This window comes from Sphaerodactylus townsendi, linkage group LG07, assembly GCF_021028975.2.
Source record: "Sphaerodactylus townsendi isolate TG3544 linkage group LG07, MPM_Stown_v2.3, whole genome shotgun sequence".
NCBI classification, from domain to species: Eukaryota; Metazoa; Chordata; class Lepidosauria; order Squamata; family Sphaerodactylidae; genus Sphaerodactylus; species Sphaerodactylus townsendi.
In genome coordinates, this window is record NC_059431.1 from 81665704 (window position 1) to 81683459 (window position 17756).

Here is a 17756-nt window from a genome sequence, read left to right on the forward strand (position 1 = left end):
AAATGCTGAAAAGTCTCACTGAGTTCATTGCTTTTTACTTTCCAGAAAGTGTATTAAGAATTTTACTTATCCATTTTTTAAAATTTAGTTTTTAATCATCCTGCAGTTTCTCTCACTTCATGAAACACTGTTTCAAAAATGGTACACATCATCACTTAGGCACATTTGATAACAGTAACCTAGATAATGATATCCCCTCTAACACATGACTGAAGAAATACTGTAATTGTAGCTGATTTTTAGTCATAATATGCCAGGCAATGAAAAATGTTCAGCGTTGCTTCCTACCTCATTCTTTAATATACATATATCCTGTATTCCTCAACAAAACCTCAGAAGTATTTTTTAATCTGCAACTATTAGAATAATTTTTAAAAAAATGTCCTCGTAATAAATTATTCAAAGACAAGCAAAAATTCCTTAAAACTAACACAGAAAGCAAATTGGATTAAAAAGAAAATTATCTGAAATGGAACAGAGACAAAATCACCCATCGTACTCCAAATAAAAGGGCACCCAGAGCATGGCCTCTGTAACAGATGACTGTTGATGGCAATCATGTGGGGTCCAAGGTTATACCTTGTTGAAACAGTTATAACCAGCACACTGAGATATCTATGGGATTTACTTAAGGGTAAACATGCTTAGGATTGCACTACAAGCCTGTAATAAGAAAGTTGCTTTTTGCAGGTTTGAGGAGGAACATGTGGTGAGCAACATTCCTTGTAAGCTGTGTGGCCACGCAGACACCGTTCCCACAGCCAGCTCAGTTATGTGCACAGCTAGGGAACTTCTATGCAGTTTCCTACTGCAGTTAGAGTGACTGTTGGTGGTTAGGCATGGAGGAAGAGATACATACTCCAATTTGTTTTTGTAAGACTTTTGGCCACAACTTGTTTAATTAAATCCACACAAAGGAGCAGAGTCACAGCATTGGGATGGATCTGGACGACCTGCCTGCTGCTCAATTAACACCCTCCCTCAGCCTGCCTGCTGGGGAAAATACTTGAAATGGCAATCTACTTGGAGCCATGTAAGTGCTGGCCTCTCCATGGTCCCCTTGACATCTGGAGGTATAGCCAGCGGCTATACCCCAAGGTCCCTTATAGGGGCTCCCAACAATGAGAAAGCATGCAGGCACAGCCTCCCCCTGAAAGGATCTGTCCTCATGTCAGGGGTGCAGGGGGAGAAAATGGTACCCAGAGCAAAATGACGCCCAGGTGCCCCCCCACAGCCCTGCCCCCCACTTACCCTTTTGTGCCTGCTGAAAACAGCTTTGTGCCAGCTGAAAACAGGACAGGGTAGTGGGACGGAGTCAGGCCTGGTGAGGCGGGGTGAGGTGATGGGGAAGGGGTTGGGGGCAATTTTATGCCCCCCACTGGTACACACCTGGTGCAAAGTGCATCCCTGCCCCCTTATAATTACGTCTCTGCCCCATGCCCAATCTGCCAAACTGTGACAGAAACAAACAAACCCCCAAACACACAGTCCAAACAGCATTAGGTGAAGGCAAACAATCAATGCAGGTTGCGCATGCACGCACATGTGTGTGTGTGATCAAGCTACCATTCATAGGAAGAAAAAAAGGGGAAGGCTGATGATATCAGCAGGCTTGCTTAAATAAGTCTGCAGGCTCCCTGGCCTCATTCCCTGCCTGCCCATCCCCAACCTGATGTGGCAGGCTGAGGGAGCTCTGATCTCCCCTTCCTGTTCTGCCTGTGGGCAACATGTGGTAGCTGGCCATACTTTCTTCCCTGCCTCCCTTTCCTCCCAAAATGCAAACGGAGGCATGGGTGAGTCCTTATCAAGCTTGTTAAAGTTAAAAATTTGCATTACAGTTATGGTTTTAAACCCATACAGTGCCGTAAAATTCTCCTTTAGTCGTTCCACTTCCAAACCATCTGGTTCAGATCAATACTTCTAACAAATGGTCTTTCACAGAAGCAAGATGGCTGACCAACTAGAACATCCCTTTGTGATGTGGAAGCCCTGGATTCCAATAGCTTATTCTATAAGAAGCTTCTGTTATATCCTTGGGGATACAACTTGTCAGCATGTTTTACCTTTGAAACAAGCCTCATTTTTGTCCATATCCTACAGCTTCTAAACTGAGTCTGTTAGCCTGGTCCATCAAGATTAGTATTGCTTCTTGACAGCAGCAGTGGCTCCATCCTGATGCTCTGGGATCTCAAGCAGATGTCTTTTACATCACTTACTACCCAGTTCTTTAAGCTGCAGATGCCATTGACTAAACCTGGGACTTTCTACATGCCAAGCAGATGTTCTACCATTGAGCCAGGGTCTTGATGGTCTACATTACAGACCACAGAGAGCACAACGTTACGTGCATAAAATGTTAAAACAGTAAAATAGGTGTCTGGCTCTAAACTGATGGTATCAGTTTTGTCAGGTCCCTTTTTAGGCTGCATTAAAATGTCATGAATGAATGCTAGTTTGTCCATGATAAAAATTAGATTGGTTCATTCTCAGGCTGAGATGGAAGGTTTTAGAATTTTGCAATTTAGCCCCACTTTGTAGTGATGTCTGAATGAGAGTGCCTTAAAAATTGTGGTTTGTTGCTTGCATACCAGAATCCTAAAGAATGGTTTAATTCTAATTAAGAATCCCAGTTTGAAGGCAAGAATTAAAACAGTTTGTTGAAGGAATATAAGAATAGACCAGGTTCATGTTCACCACAGACAAAGTAGAATTTGCTTTGAATAAACCTTGTCATTGATAAACCCAAGCATTTAGGAAACTTTTCCCTTGCACTTTTATACTTCATGTCAACATTTCCTCCATTCACTCATAGTAAGATAATGTAGCAGTTTAACTGTTTCACACTACAACACTGCATTGTTCTACAGAAGGTCTCAAAAGCTTTAAAACCATATGGGCTCATTTTGTGTGCAGAATTTCCATACAAAGAAAGCTTTCTAAATGACTTTAACGTCATAGACATTTCCATGCATGCATCTCCACTACACACCTGGAATGGTTTCCAGACATTGATATTTGGACTCCTGTGCACATAGATGCTCTGTGTGCAATAACTGCCTTGTAGTCTTTGGCACGCAAATAAAAAACACATAAAGGTATCAAAAATTACTGAAACATGTGAAGAATAGCTTCAGCCTTCTTTGAATATTTCCTTACCCTCTCTGTAACTCAGTATTTAGTACCCATGGAAATTGTGAAAGGTATATCAAGGTCTTCAACTCTGCATCAGAAACAATTTTCATTTTCCAGTCAATGGGTATCTTATTTCTTCCACCATTAATTCTACAATGTGGTCTCAATTGTATCAGTAAAAAATTGGAAAGAGCTCATCCTGACATAAATGTTTTTGAATTAATAAATGTTTTTTATCAAAGTTTTATACAGATTAATGCTCCACAACTTACACAATGATTATAATGACCCTTTGTTATGGGAACTAGAAGCACAGACACAAAGAACTTAATTGCAATGGAGTTCAATGTCATCTAGTAGCAGTAAGACTAGAATCTGTTAATGTTGCTGAATTTGACTGTAGTTCTACAGGTTAAATCCACTGGGGAATAGCAAAAGGCATTCTCTCCTCTTCAACTGCTGTTTCTGTTGTTCAACTGTATCTAATGTTAAAACAGGGCAGATGTTAAGCACCGTTGTCTCCACATCTAAAAATCTTTTAACAGGCAAAACTTAATTAAAGTAAATAGTAAAGGTTTGATTAGAAAGATAGATTTGGTCAGATGACCTGTTGAAATCTTGGTTCATTGCTACAAAAGTAGAGGACCAAGACAAATGATACACCACCAGAGATGAATTGTTTCCAAAATGGTCTAGTTGGTTTTCAGAATCTAGATGGTGACTCTTCTGGTATCTAGAACTATTAGGCTTGTAGAGGCAATTGATAGCATCACTCTCTAGCATCTGGAAATGGTAGACTTGTCAGATGTCCAGTTTTGATTTTTTTTTTGTCATTCTGTAATTAAACTGAATAAATGTCTCAGATTTTCAAATTATGTAAGCCAGCAATTACTTTGGCCAGGTTCCATGCATGTGTTCTTTCTTTCCCCTGAAACTTGAAAAAATGATGACATCTCCATTTGTTCGCTCTCCATTGCAGCCATCAAGCTTTGAAAAGAAACAGATCCACCACTCAGTGGCCAAGAAAGACATTCCTGGGGAACCCCTATCAGCTAAACTGATGAAAATTGAAAAGCAAGAAACTTTTGCAGCTGACCAATTAGTTTCCTACTTTGGATCCAATGGACTGTGGGAGTAAATGGTGTCATGATTAAATATTCTATAGAAAAGTATAAAAGAGGTCTTGGGGAGTTATGGAGGGGAAAGGCTGGAGAATTCAGAGGCAGGCCCTCAGAGCGTGGAACAAGGAGTTTACTTTGCATTTTTTTAATCTTTTGTGCATCCCTGGGGATTGCAGGTGTTTTATTGCTAAAATATATTTTAAGGGTGCACTATTACCTGCAAATCCCCTGCACAAGGCTGCACATTACCTGCAAGTAAGTACCACTATGTTTATTGAAAACTAGGGTAAACATGGCTATATTTCTGTGGCAATTCTCCCAGTGACTTCAGAGAGTAAAGCATATGATGTTTCTTTTTCAGAACAATGGGAGGATCTCTGATTGTAAAACATAAAGGTGGATTGAAAATACTTACTTTTGCATGGATTGTATATCTTATTACTCCCCTTCTACACTGTATACAATAGTTGCTGTGTAATCTTATCAAGATTTATCCCTTCCTGTCCCTTTCTAACAATGGACTTAGACTGACAGTAATTGCATAGGATTGTACAGTATATTATATTAAATATAATATAATCATTAAATTAGAAATGTTAGGTTATTTTAATTTAGCAGTGTTCGACTACAGAGCTACAATACATTTTTTTTAGGCTTTAAGATGTCACATGAATTTTTGACATAGGATCTCATGCACAAAGGAAGTCAGGTACCACTTTCAAATTCAAAATGGAACCCATTTTCACATTTAAGAAGAAACAACTAATAGGGAAAATCAGTGTGGGGTAGTGGTTAAAATGTATGACTATTTTTTATTTATTTATTTATTTATTTATTTTATTTATTAAATTTATATACCGCTCGATCCCCGAAGGGCTCCGGGCGGTGAACAACATTATTTGAACATCAACAGGAGCGGTCATACAAATATAAATACATAAGCTCCATCCCATAAAATAGCTTAAAACTCATAAAAACAGCGACTAGGGGAGGTTAGGGGTGGGGGGAGGTAGCAAGGGGTAAGTAGGGGTGAGAGAGAGTGGCAAGAAGTGGGGGAAGGCCTCTGCCAGGTCCCTGGGCCACACCTCCATCCACACACCCCACTTACTTTAGGTGGCACAACAGGTGGCTCCTTCAGGAGCAGTCTGGTGGGGTGGGGCCAGGCCAAGGGGTGGAAGGAGGAGAGGTGTGGGGGCAATTTTCTGCCCCCCCACTGATCCAATGGCAGCCCACCAGGGGCATTTGTTTCCACCCCTCTCTGATATAGCTACCCCTCTGCCTCTGGCAAATTCTAAATTCTAAAACCCACAGGTGATATTGGGAATTGCGTAAGTCCCAGCAGTGAGGGTGGTGAGTTAAGAGGGGGATAGGGATTTCCCCTTAGTGAGTATTGTGGGTCACCACTTGTATAGTCAAATAGCCAAGTCAGTCAAATCTGGTAACTGGAGTTGTGAACAGAAAAGACAGATCTTTCTACAAACCTTAAATCTGAAAAACCTACAAATCTGAAAAAAGATCTGGTGGGTTTAAAAATACTTCAAAGAAATAAAATAACCATCTGCAGCTTTGTGAAACAGAAGTAAATATAGCATTCCTGGTTTGGCTTCTGTCAGTAAAGGGCCCTTTACATAGCTTATTTGACCTTTGAAAGAGTACTTATTGGGGTCAGGCCTGGCAGCAAACACTAGGTGACTTTATACTACCTAACATGCATGACTCCCCCATGCCTGGCTACTTTTAACTCTTCAACAGCAGCCACTCTATGAAATCCAGAATGGTGTAGCAATTAGAGCTTCACATTAGGGTCTTGGAGACCCGGTTCAAATCACCAGTCTACCATGAAAGCTCACTCAGTGATACAACTTTGCCATAGTTTTTCCTAGGTAGAGGTTACTGGGTAAGGAGCTGAAGATAAAAGGGACAAATAATTGTAGGTTGGCCAACGTGTGAGGAAGGAGAAAGGGAAGCAGGAAAAGGGGAGAAGCTATGGGGGCTTTCACAGAATGGAAAGAGAAAATAGTGGGGGGAATGAGACATTTCTCCACAAATATTTTTGTGTTCTTGCCTATCACTCTAAATGCCACATGCCAAACTACTACAATGATATAAAAACTTTCATAAACAAGCAAAAAAACCCTATCTGGTACTGCAATCCTAAACTGAGTCAATGGGCTTTGATTCAGATGGCACTATAAACCATGCTAGTTGTATTTTAGTACGTATGCAAGGTGTTCTACTGAACTATTTTCACTTCTGGAATATAGAGGATAAAAAGTTTGAACAATAGAGATTTTCTAGTTAGAAATATTCCAGCTCAGAAGAAAGAGGTAAAGAGACCGTGAGGTAGGTCAAAGGTTAAACTGCAGAGCAAATTGCAATTTAGCATTTGATTCAGCTTTAGCAAATACCCCATTAATGAACCAGACCTTTAATGGAGTTCATATCAATGATGATTATACTTTTGCTGACAACTCATTTCACCTTCTGCATAATGCCTTACAATTGGCAAGAAATAAAATATTAATGCAACAAAGATCAGACACTTTGTGTGCCTCATTGCAATTTAATGTCTTTTAATTCAAGTAATTAGATTTCTGTTTCTGCCCCCAGAGGCTATCTCCAATACAAAATAAGATATCAAAAAAGCCAAATTGCTGACACAGGCACATTAATTGGACAAAATCATTAAGACTACGTTTATCACGTAGGTGTTGCTGTTTGTTTACTGAAAAAAAGTATTCAAATAAGTATATAGTACCTCATCCAATTCCATTTCATCTGGGCTCTCCCATGGGTTGATAAATTTCCCATGAGACTTCTTTAAAGGCACAATTACGATATAGTAACCTCTGCAAAAGAAACAAAAGATAACAGTGAGGTTCACATAAAGAGAATGGTGTGGTCAAGTTGCTATTTGTAAACAGGGTAACTTCTAAACTAAATTACGCTATCCAGAAAGATCAACTCGATGACAACCCCGGGCATGAGAATTCTATTACCTGATGCTAGTTGTTAAGATCCTTGGATCAGTGACGAAGGGAGGGGAAACTGCACCTGGGGCATGAGCTGCCTGCGTGCCCCCTCTCGCCCCAAAATGCCCCTGACATGCCCCCAGCCCCACCCCCGACACGTGACAGCAATGGCAGCACCCGGGACAAGCCACCCTGGATGTCCCCATTGCCCCTACTCATCTGCCTGAGATTCCTCACATCAAGTTAATTTACAATTACAAACATTTCTATTATCCAAATGTTTGGTTGTTCCCTATATCACAGCCACCCTCATTAATGTAGTAGCAGTATATAAGAAATAAATAAATTACACGAATAAATATACCCAGCCTGTATATTATGACTCTAAATTATGTTGCCAAACGAATGATACATTTCTATATACAGTGTACATTTCTGTAATAGCCTGGGCACTACTGGCAATGGTCAAATATAAATTTAGAAAGCATATATTTGTGAATATCAAACAAATGTAATGTAAAGTAATTTAATATAAATATTTTTACAGTTAGGCAATTTTTTCATTTCAGATGGAACAATTAAAATTAAGACAGCAACACATCTATTACACTAAGTTTCAGCAAATTATAATGTTTACTGAATCTTTCTAGAGCTTTCACTTAGTCATCAAAGAAGAGTTAATTACAGTTAGTTTCCTTCAGACAGTTAATAATTCTTTAAATCGTAACGCAAACATGTTCTTTGATATGTTCTATTCCACACATACATACATGTATTAGCTTTTTGCATAGCTTTCAGTGGCATATTCTAAGCATGTTACCTGAAATCATTTTTACATGTATATATGTACATCAAATACACATTTTTCATGCAGTTGCATATAAATTTCTTCTGTTTTATTCTAAAGTTAAAAAGCAGACAAGGCTACAATTTTGAACAGGGTACTTGCAGTACAGAAAACTGTTTACAGTCTCTCCCCCACCCCAACTACCGTGTTTCCCCGAATATAAGACAGTGTCTTATATTAATTTTTGCACCCAAAGATGTGCTATGTCTTATTTTCAGGGGATGTCTTATTTTTTCTGTGTTCTGTTCATCGGGCATGCTTCCAAACAAAAACTTTGCTATGTCTTTCTTTCGGGGGATGCCTTATATTTCACACTTCAGCAAAACCTCTACTATGTCTTATTTTCCGGGGATGTCTATATTCGGGGAAACAGGATATTATATTATGCACTTAAAATAGTCCCCAGCAGCTTTTCTCCCTGCATCAAGACCTGTTGAACTGGGGCCCTTTCCACTTCAGCTCTCCAAAGCATCTAAGTACCACTGTCATTCCAGGTCTCTGCCTGGCAGCATGGCATTCTCCCACCTTGTCTAACTTATAGAGGGGTCCTATTGTGCTTCTCCTCTGATTCATTGCCGCTAACTGGTTGATTTTGGAATTGCCTGCCAAGTGGGCTTTCCTTCCACAATGTGAATGAAAGGCTCTGCCTAGTACTCATTTCTCAGGTTATCCAGCAACTGGTTACTATAAAGACAGCTTACTGTATTTGCATACTAAAGAGGAATTAGCGACTAAGGAACAGAATTCCTCCCTTTTCCCTTCACCCATTTTGAATAGTATGCTAGAACAGTAGAGATCTAAGTTGTATGGAAAACAGCTACAAACATGTAGAATAGTAAAGAACATATATTAAATACCACAGCCATATACTGCATAGAAATGGACTAAGAGGTAGCAAAATGTGCAAATATTCAACCCCTGCCTCTCCACTCTGTACATGCCCTACATACTGTTACTCAAAAGTTCTTAAAGCTTAAAAGGTACAGCAATTTCAAAGCTTCCCATTACCTTGAAATCGTTGTCTGGGCATAAAGTCCTTTGTCAACTCTGTATGGCAATGGCAGTCATCAAGATCAAGGCCACTGTGGAAGCTCCTTCCTCAAGATGAAATCAGCCAAATTCCAGTCCTCTCCCTGTTAGAGTTTTGAGTATCTACATAAAAACTCCAACCACCACCCACAACAAAAAGGGGGGATAATCAAAACTCTGACAGATTGTGCAAAATGAATTTGTGAACCTCACATCCTCTCTGATGAAATCAATCATCTAGAGGGCTCTGCAGGCTAATGGATACTCCATAACAGAAATCAGAAGAGCTTTAAGACCAAGAGAAACCCAGAGGACAGAGGAGAAACAGCTCACCACAGGAAAAATATTTCTACCATACATCAAGGGAATCACTGATCAAATAGGGAAACTGATGAAGAAACATAACCTACAAACCATCTTCAAACATACCAGGAAAATACAGCAGATGCTACTAAAGAGGAATTAGCATACTAGCATACTCAGCAAAGGACAAGAGAGACCCCCCCACTTCTGTAGGAGTTTATAGCATACCCTGCAACTGTGGAAAGGTCTACATAGGAACCACAAAACGCAGCTTTCAGACTCCTATTAGGGATCATGAAAGACACTGTCTGCTTAACCATCCTGAAACATCTGCAGTAGCAGAACATGTCCTAAGTAAAACTGGACTTAACATTTTATTTGAGAACACTGAAATTCTAGACAATTCAGAAAGTTACTATGTCAGACTGCACAGGGAGGCCATTGAAATTCACAAACACCAAGACAACTTCAACACGAAAGAAGACACTCTGAGAATTAACAAAGCTTGGCTACCAGTACTTAAAAATACCAGAATCAAAGGCCAAGCACATGCTAAATTCATGGACAATGGACTCTGCCCAGACAAAGGATTTGCATTCACCACTACTGCTTCTCACTACACTATCCTTTACAGAATCCTGTGGAAGTAAAGGCTGTTGTGAAAAAGGGAAACTTTCATGTCAGAGAACAGATATCCCTCAAAATGTTGGATTGTATTTTCTGTCCTTGAACTAGTCACCAAACTGCTTTATATGGGAATTTTCAAAGGAACAAATCCCTGACAGCAAAAATGTTATACAATTGTTTGTAGTGACATAAGTGGTATTCAGTCATAGCCATTCACTATTACAAATGGTAATCAGGTTTTACTTTATATAGGAAACTATAAATAATAAGCATTTATAATATAAGGAACCACATACAAACACATGTATGTAAGAAACTGGGGGAAAAATGGTGCGATAAAGTAACCTTTCCTCCAGTGAAATGTACATTGAAAAAGCAGCATGGAAGAGGGGGGAAAAATCAATGCTGGAATGTAGTGATGTGCCCGTTAATAGCTTTCTCCCTTTAAAAGGTATCTTATGCCCATTATCTTCCTCCTTCCCTCCCCTACCTAAAAGCAGTTAAAAAAGGTGCATGAGAAGTTTCATTTCTTGGCAATGACTCCCTATAACTGGTTTTTCAAACACAGCAGCAATTCATCTAATGGAACCGAATCACTTGCAAAATCAATACACATAGGTAGCCAGGTCAGATTACAAAATTTTATCGTTTTTCATCCTAGAAGCCATTAAGATCCTTCAAAACCTCTGCTCAAAGATTCCATACAAAGTAGACACAGTTGTAAGTACTGGTTTAAATTGCACATTTAAAAAAATCATGATGGCTTCTTAAAAGAAAGTACAGACATTTTGTGTGCATTTCAGCTATTTACCTCCTTTCCTCTAAACTCAACTTCAATTAAAATAGTTCTCGAAATGAATCAAACACAGATCTCCCATCCAAAAATGTCCAATAAATTTTCTTAAGTGCCGACTTGATTGTTTAATGTTCTCAGTAATATTGTTTTCAATTAGATAAGAAAATAGAGTCTTGAAAATTAAAAAAAGAAAACAACATATTGAAAATAAAGCTGTGCATGTTGATTTGGCTCTAGCCAAAACAACAACAATTTAATAGGCCTAACAGTTACCATTGTTGTGAAAAACCTAAAATTAAGAGCAATCATTTCTTCAAAAGAAATACATTTGATAACTGCTCTTGAGTCAAAACCATACAAGTAGTTACTTTTCAAGTAGGTATCTGTTTTTCAGTTTCCCAAGAACAAAAAAAATCATGTTTACATTAGCCAACATTTGATATACAGTTCAAAAGCTGTTGTGCCCCAGAGTAAACAGTTGTCTAGATCCAGAAGACATAGTTTAAAATCTGACATCCATGGCTTCATAGGTCATCAGTTGCCAAGACATTAGTTGTCAACATGTCAAAATGGAAGATAATGTCCTGCCTGAAAGTTTTACTATGACACAAATGAGCAAAAATGTGTTAAACATTCTACACCATTACTAAAAACAAACAACCCTCCCAACTACTAACTTGTTGCAGAGCATTGTCCTGGGAGTAGGCCCATTCAACAGACCTGAATAGGATTCTGAGTGGACCTGCTTAGAACTGTACCCTAAAAATCTATATGTGATTAAAGTTTAAAATCCAGCAGAGTAAAACAGAATTAGAATTAAATGCAAGTATACAACATGCATTAAATGGTGTCAGGTATAGCACTGTCTTCAGTTTCCCCAAACTGCCACTTGTCACTGAGAGAGAGTAAACAAATTTCCCTGAAGTACCAAACATTTATGGTGCCATTGTTGAAAAACATCCTGCCAGCATGACTATCTGTATTTAGCCTCTCAGGAAGATCTTACATCTTTGGTAGATCATAAGAGAGAGGGACACAGATCCAGAAAACAACTGGAAACTAGTGTAGATATTACAACACTGACACAGTGTGATTTATATGGCCAACACTTAACGTCCTGGCTTCAAATCCTCAGAAGGCTGCTATTTCTACTTCATTTCCCCCCCCCTAATATAACAAATATTTCTTTTGGAAGATTCAAACCTCCTACAAGATCAGTTTGATACTGTAATATCAGTATGCAGTGAATGAATCAAGCATATGTATACAAGTTTGCTCTGTAATATGAGTCTGCAATATTAGATTTTTGAGATAGAATCAGTATTCACTTTCCCTGTGGACTGATTTCCTTGTTGGCCTTTTATCTTACAACTGACAATAGCAGAATTTTATATGTTATGATTATTACATTTTACTTATTATGTATTTATTAAAGGATATTTATTTTAAAATTTACTGAATTTGCAATAATTTAGTTTTATATCTACACCTCAACTTTTCTTGGTTTCTGAATGTGTAGAAGACTCACAACAGGATCCAAGATCTTTAATAGGAAAAGTTAAAATTACAGTTGTAAGAACCATGTTGAGGAATTAAATTAGAGATTTAAAAAAAATATACAAATCATTCCCAAAACATGTTTGTACTAAAAGTATACTGGTTTTTTTCATACTACAAAATGTTGGCTTCAGACTTTTAATCTTTCAGATATTTCCTGAAATTCTGCATTATGTGTATTTATGTTTTCTTGTGTTGTTGGAGGCTTATGTACACATTTATTTAATTAATTTTAGCAGATTTCCATATCATCTCTTCAAAATGGAACCACTACATACCTATATCTGTACACCAACTTTGCCACCTGCTGAATTTTCTACTGCTTCTAAATCTAGAAAGTTTTGGTAACATTCATGTTCCAACAACAACTCTATAATTTGTGCAAAGCAAAGCAGAGGTTTAATTACAAACACCATTTACAATAAACCAGGAAATTAGACTGTTCCAACTAAAACCTATTCAGAAAGAATGCTTACACATTCAGATTGCTAATGAATGTGTCTGCAAATGTAAATGGTTATAAACATTACACTTAACAAAGATGAGCAAGAGATCTTTCAGAACAAGAAAGCGGAGCAGGGTGAAAGTGACAGAAAAGGATAAGTGTAGAAAAGAGTACAACAAACTTGATTACCCTGAGCAACAAAGAAATTCTAATATCTCCCAGCTTTCACTCCGGAACAGTTTACTTTTTTGAGCAAATTAGCATTACCATCCAAAACAGAATTATGACCTTCTAAATCCAGGATTAGGATTGAACTGTAAATTCAATTCACATATGGAAATTATTCAAGTGTGCTGAGTTAGTTTTAATAGAAAGCAGTATCAAGAGAATACAGATGTAAAGACTGAAGTACAAAATCTAAATAGGAATATAGCCAGTGCCAGGTAAACAAGGGCTTCAGCCTAAGGCCAGTGCCCTGGCCACTACACTCTCTCACTACCTTTTTCTTCTTGTTTGTTCTCCCCCCACCTAATACTGTTCATTTTCCATGAAAAAGACGAGATAAGGCTCCTTCTCTCCAGGACAGCAAAAGCTGAACAATGCCAAGAGAGGTTTAAAATACCTCACATTGATAAGGTGGCTGCCGTCCTGTCAAATCTATTACCTGAGCCCACTGCCTCACTTCACCTCTAGGTCGAGGCAGCCATGGAAACAACTTATACATTAAAAGTCTGTAATACAAACAGTTACCTACTTTGGACAAATGTCAGTAGCTCATATCCGCAGACAGAATGTATCGAGGATTCCAGTCTCTATCCTTCCCATAACACTGCAAATTCCTGTACACTTTTTGTTCATGTGAATTTGCACACAGTGGACACTTTAATGTGTACATGGATTTTATCTGTTAGATATGTACTGCAAAGCATAGTATTTCCCTAATGATACAATATATCTAAATGTGTATACAGAACAAACACACACCCATAATCCAAGTCACAGTAACATAAAATGGGCAAATGTATGGAGTCCCATTATGAGAATCTTATGAAAATGTATACTGTGAGGAATTCAAAAACATCCTAGTACTATCACATTTTCCATTATTTTAACATTGCTTTAGATAGTACAGCCATATTTTGATACTGCTTTTTGTTATCAAATTACTCACTGTTCTTAACTGTTCTGCTATGTCAACCTCACATTCTTCATATACTTTTTAATAGCTAATCAGAAAATTGCTAATTTCCTATTCCTAATCACACTAATTAACATCCTCATTTTTTTTCAAAAAAAATAAACAATATGCAAACTATCCAGATTCTTAAACAGCGTGAAACTTACAGTTCAAAAACCTATGCCGAGTTATACCTTTCTAGGTCCATTGTTAGAGAGCTTTTTATGTGTTTGAAAGGTAGGGACTTTATGATGACATCCTTATTCACCCCTTGAACCAATTCTCTCTTCTACGGGGACACCACAAATATCTGTGATGTTGTCCTATTGCAGATTCTTGCCTTGAATAAATTATCTACCATGAACACATAAAGACATGGCAGGAATTCTAAAGGCACAAAAACCTGCTCTCAATCATGAACACTTCAATGATGAAAAACATATGCATTACACCCTTAATGATTGACTGAAAGAAAAACTTAGACATGACTTTTTATTTGAGTACTTTTGCACAGTATGTCTTTTACAGTTACCAGATATTAATAAGATTAAAATAGCCTACTTGGCATAGTTGTAAAAAGCTAGTCTTGAACCAAAAATGCCTGCAGTTTGAATTACTGTTCAGCCATGAAGCTCAATGGGTACATTAACACTGATCTTTCCTTCAGTCTAATGCACCTCACAGGACTGATGTGAAAATAAAATGAGATACTACTCTTGAGTTCCCTGCAGGAAGGGCAAAAGAAACAACTCTATTGTATATATATTGTTACATACAATTTCATCCCATCCAATCTCCAAAGAAATAAGTACAGAGAACTTTGGTTTCTAATCTCTCTCTATATAAACACGAAATACCACTCACTCACTCACTGACTCATCAAAAGAACGCAAAAACCACTGAAGCCACACACATGAAATTTGGCACACCTGTTCCTTACGTACTTCAGGTGCTCACTAAGAAAGGATTTTTCAAAATATTCAGTTTTACTCGAGTTATTACACATTTACTGTTTTCACTGCTCATCTCTGGCCATCTGCGCAAACATTCTAAGGGCAAGCCAACAGCTCAGTCCACAGACATGCTGCACGAACATTCTAAGGGTGACAGTTACACACTACCAGCTTCATGTCTTTCACCATGGTGCGCCAAATGCACTCTAACACTGCCCTACACAACAAATGTGAGCCTATCCCTTCTGCTGAAACCGCTACAGGGAGAAGAGGAATTAAACGCAGAAAGCGCTTTACACACTGCATTATAAAAAGACAACTACAGGAAGCTGCTGCAAAATATGCAAAAACAAACCCATCAGTCCACAGACAGGCTGTGAGGAAATATGCTGCATGTCACCCCAAAGTTCACAAACAGGCTGTAAAGAAGTATGTTGAATGTCACCCTGAAATTCATAGAGAGCCTGTGATGAAGTATGCGTAGCGAAGCACGGGTGCCCTGCTAGTAGTTTATAACAGTATCCACCCATCCAGGGTTCTTTTGATAATCATCTTGCTAGGAATCTCTATAAGTTATAAGTTAGATCATCTCATATTAATATTAAATTTTTAACGTTTGAAATTATAAGTGATTTTTTCCTTCTAAAAATCCCCTGCAATTATACTCAACTTACACATCAAAGCAATCAAAATGAAAATAATGGGCCATCAAAATGGGCCACTTTTGCACATGAAGTTCTCTTGGAACCCTGCATTTCCAGTAGCAAAGAAATGTTTGCTGATTCTGTAAAGTGGTATACATGAACAGAAACTATGCTGTGGCAGCTGTCCCAGAATTAAATGCCCTCAAGTGCTCTTCAGGACTGTATGTATAATGCTTAATATCTAAATACAGAGGGCCATGGTAGAGAAAAATCAGCAGCTTGGAGTCACAAGAGACTACTGGTATGGTTTCCAGGGAACTTTGCTTCTTGATCCTAATGTGCAAGTGGCCAGCCAACAGTGAAATGGGGGAGGTTCAGGTATTCTAGCTGCGATATTGGAGGCTGCCAGTGAGCCTGGTACAAACTCAGTCCTGTTTTCAACAGCCCATGACTTGAGAAAAAGTTACTTTAATTTCTGTAGGATGTGGCTTACTTTTGTTTTCCTGTCTCTCTCTAGTAATTGCCTTTTCCTGTAAATCTTGCCATCTTCAGGCTTTTCCATACTGTTTAGAAACTGAGCTTTATAATATATACTTCATTTTTCATATTCTCATTCTGTTAGGTGCTCTTCAATAATTTATTTTGATGTCACTTCATTGTGAACTCTTTAATCTGCAGTTAAAAGGGGAGGTTCTTTTTACAAAGCCTTTGATACAAAAACTCAGCAGAGAAAATTCAGGTTTCATCCCCAACAATATTTAACAACCTGCTCATTTTCCTCCCCATTTCCTTTGCCACACACATGGGAGTCTTACAGGCAGCAAGAATCACTGCAACCAGAGCAATAACACTTATTGATTGTTCTGTGTTTCATGCTTTCCTGGCAACTCTTTATTGTCCATCGTTTTGAATCCCTATTGGCGCTGTGCTGTCAACTCTTTAGTACTATCTTTGTTGTTTAATCTGCACAGAGCTATTTAAGAAGCCTTGTAAACCATGTTCCAGAACTGTGAGCTGAACACATAGCTGCCAAATCCATTTATTATTTTTCAAGTTAAATCACAAGTTGCTGTTTTTTATAAAGAAAAATCTCTATTTTAGGCAACATCTATGATAAAGCCTTTGAAAGGGATCACATCTTAAACAATTGTTCCTATATTAATTTGAAGTTGTGGTATAGCTGAAGATGGTGGTATATTAATTAACATGTTTGATCTTATTCCTATATTGTGCCCAAATGTGCAGAGGTTCCATCTGGTGAATAACCACAGGACACATCTTGGAATTAAAAATGGGTAGCAGCCCTTTTTATTGAGGTAGAAGCTGGGCAAGCAAGAGGAGCACATCCAGCAGCTGGTCAGCACCCCTGGCTGACCCCAGTGCCAACCCCAATCCATATTGGGGAGGACAGATAGGTACTGGGCCACTGGGGCACCCGCCCTTTGTGGCCCCCTTCCTGATGGGATGTCGGGTTTGATTGCAGAGGCTTACGTGGCATGCACCATGAGCCCGCCCCTCCAAGCCTCTCATGGAGGCCCCCAACGTGGGGAGGTCTGGCATACAAGCTCGGCCTCCCCATAAGGATGAGCTCCTCTGCCCAAACCACCACTGAGCTGACCCTTCAGCTCCCGCCACAGCTTCGTAAGCCTCACAGCCAATCCAAGAGCACCTGCTATATGGCATGCAGCCAAATGTCCACACCCCATTTGGAGAGGTGCACACCATCCAAACAAAAGAGCGCATGCTCTTGGGTGGTTATATCAGGGTGCAGGATAACTGAGCTCCCAGACCACCTGGGATGCCGCCTATTATACTTTACGGCGTGCCATGTACACTTTCCTTGGCTCCCTGGCATCCTTCCACAGGAGCCTTGGGAGGAGGCGGGACCAAAATAGTTTAACATCTGGTAAAAATGCCGCCATCCGCAAAGACAGTTCCAGGCCCTTCAACGCTGGGAGATCATTCTCAGCCAGGTGGATGACGATCCTGAGGCGCACCGAACCTCCGAAACACCTTCCATATAGCAGGCAGCAGTGACTCCCAGCGCATACCCCGCTGGCCAAGCCAAACGATGTCCATGCCCAATGTCTATGCCCTTTCCAAGGTCCAGGTCTGCGCCCAATGCAGATGAAGATGCATACAGGCTAGCCCAG

General features: G+C 39.1%; 1 protein-coding gene across 42 annotated transcripts in view; it reads right to left on the reverse strand.

The window, feature by feature from the left end:
* The window catches only part of PTPRD (protein tyrosine phosphatase receptor type D), a 1487793-nt gene that overhangs the window by 150243 nt on the left and 1319794 nt on the right, over nt 1-17756 (reverse strand). For all 42 annotated transcript variants that reach the window (XM_048502785.1, XM_048502811.1, XM_048502810.1 and 39 more), the window contains one exon: nt 7012-7102. In XM_048502785.1, coding sequence (XP_048358742.1) covers nt 7012-7102 — 91 coding nt within the window. The remainder of the gene's footprint in view (nt 1-7011; nt 7103-17756) is intronic.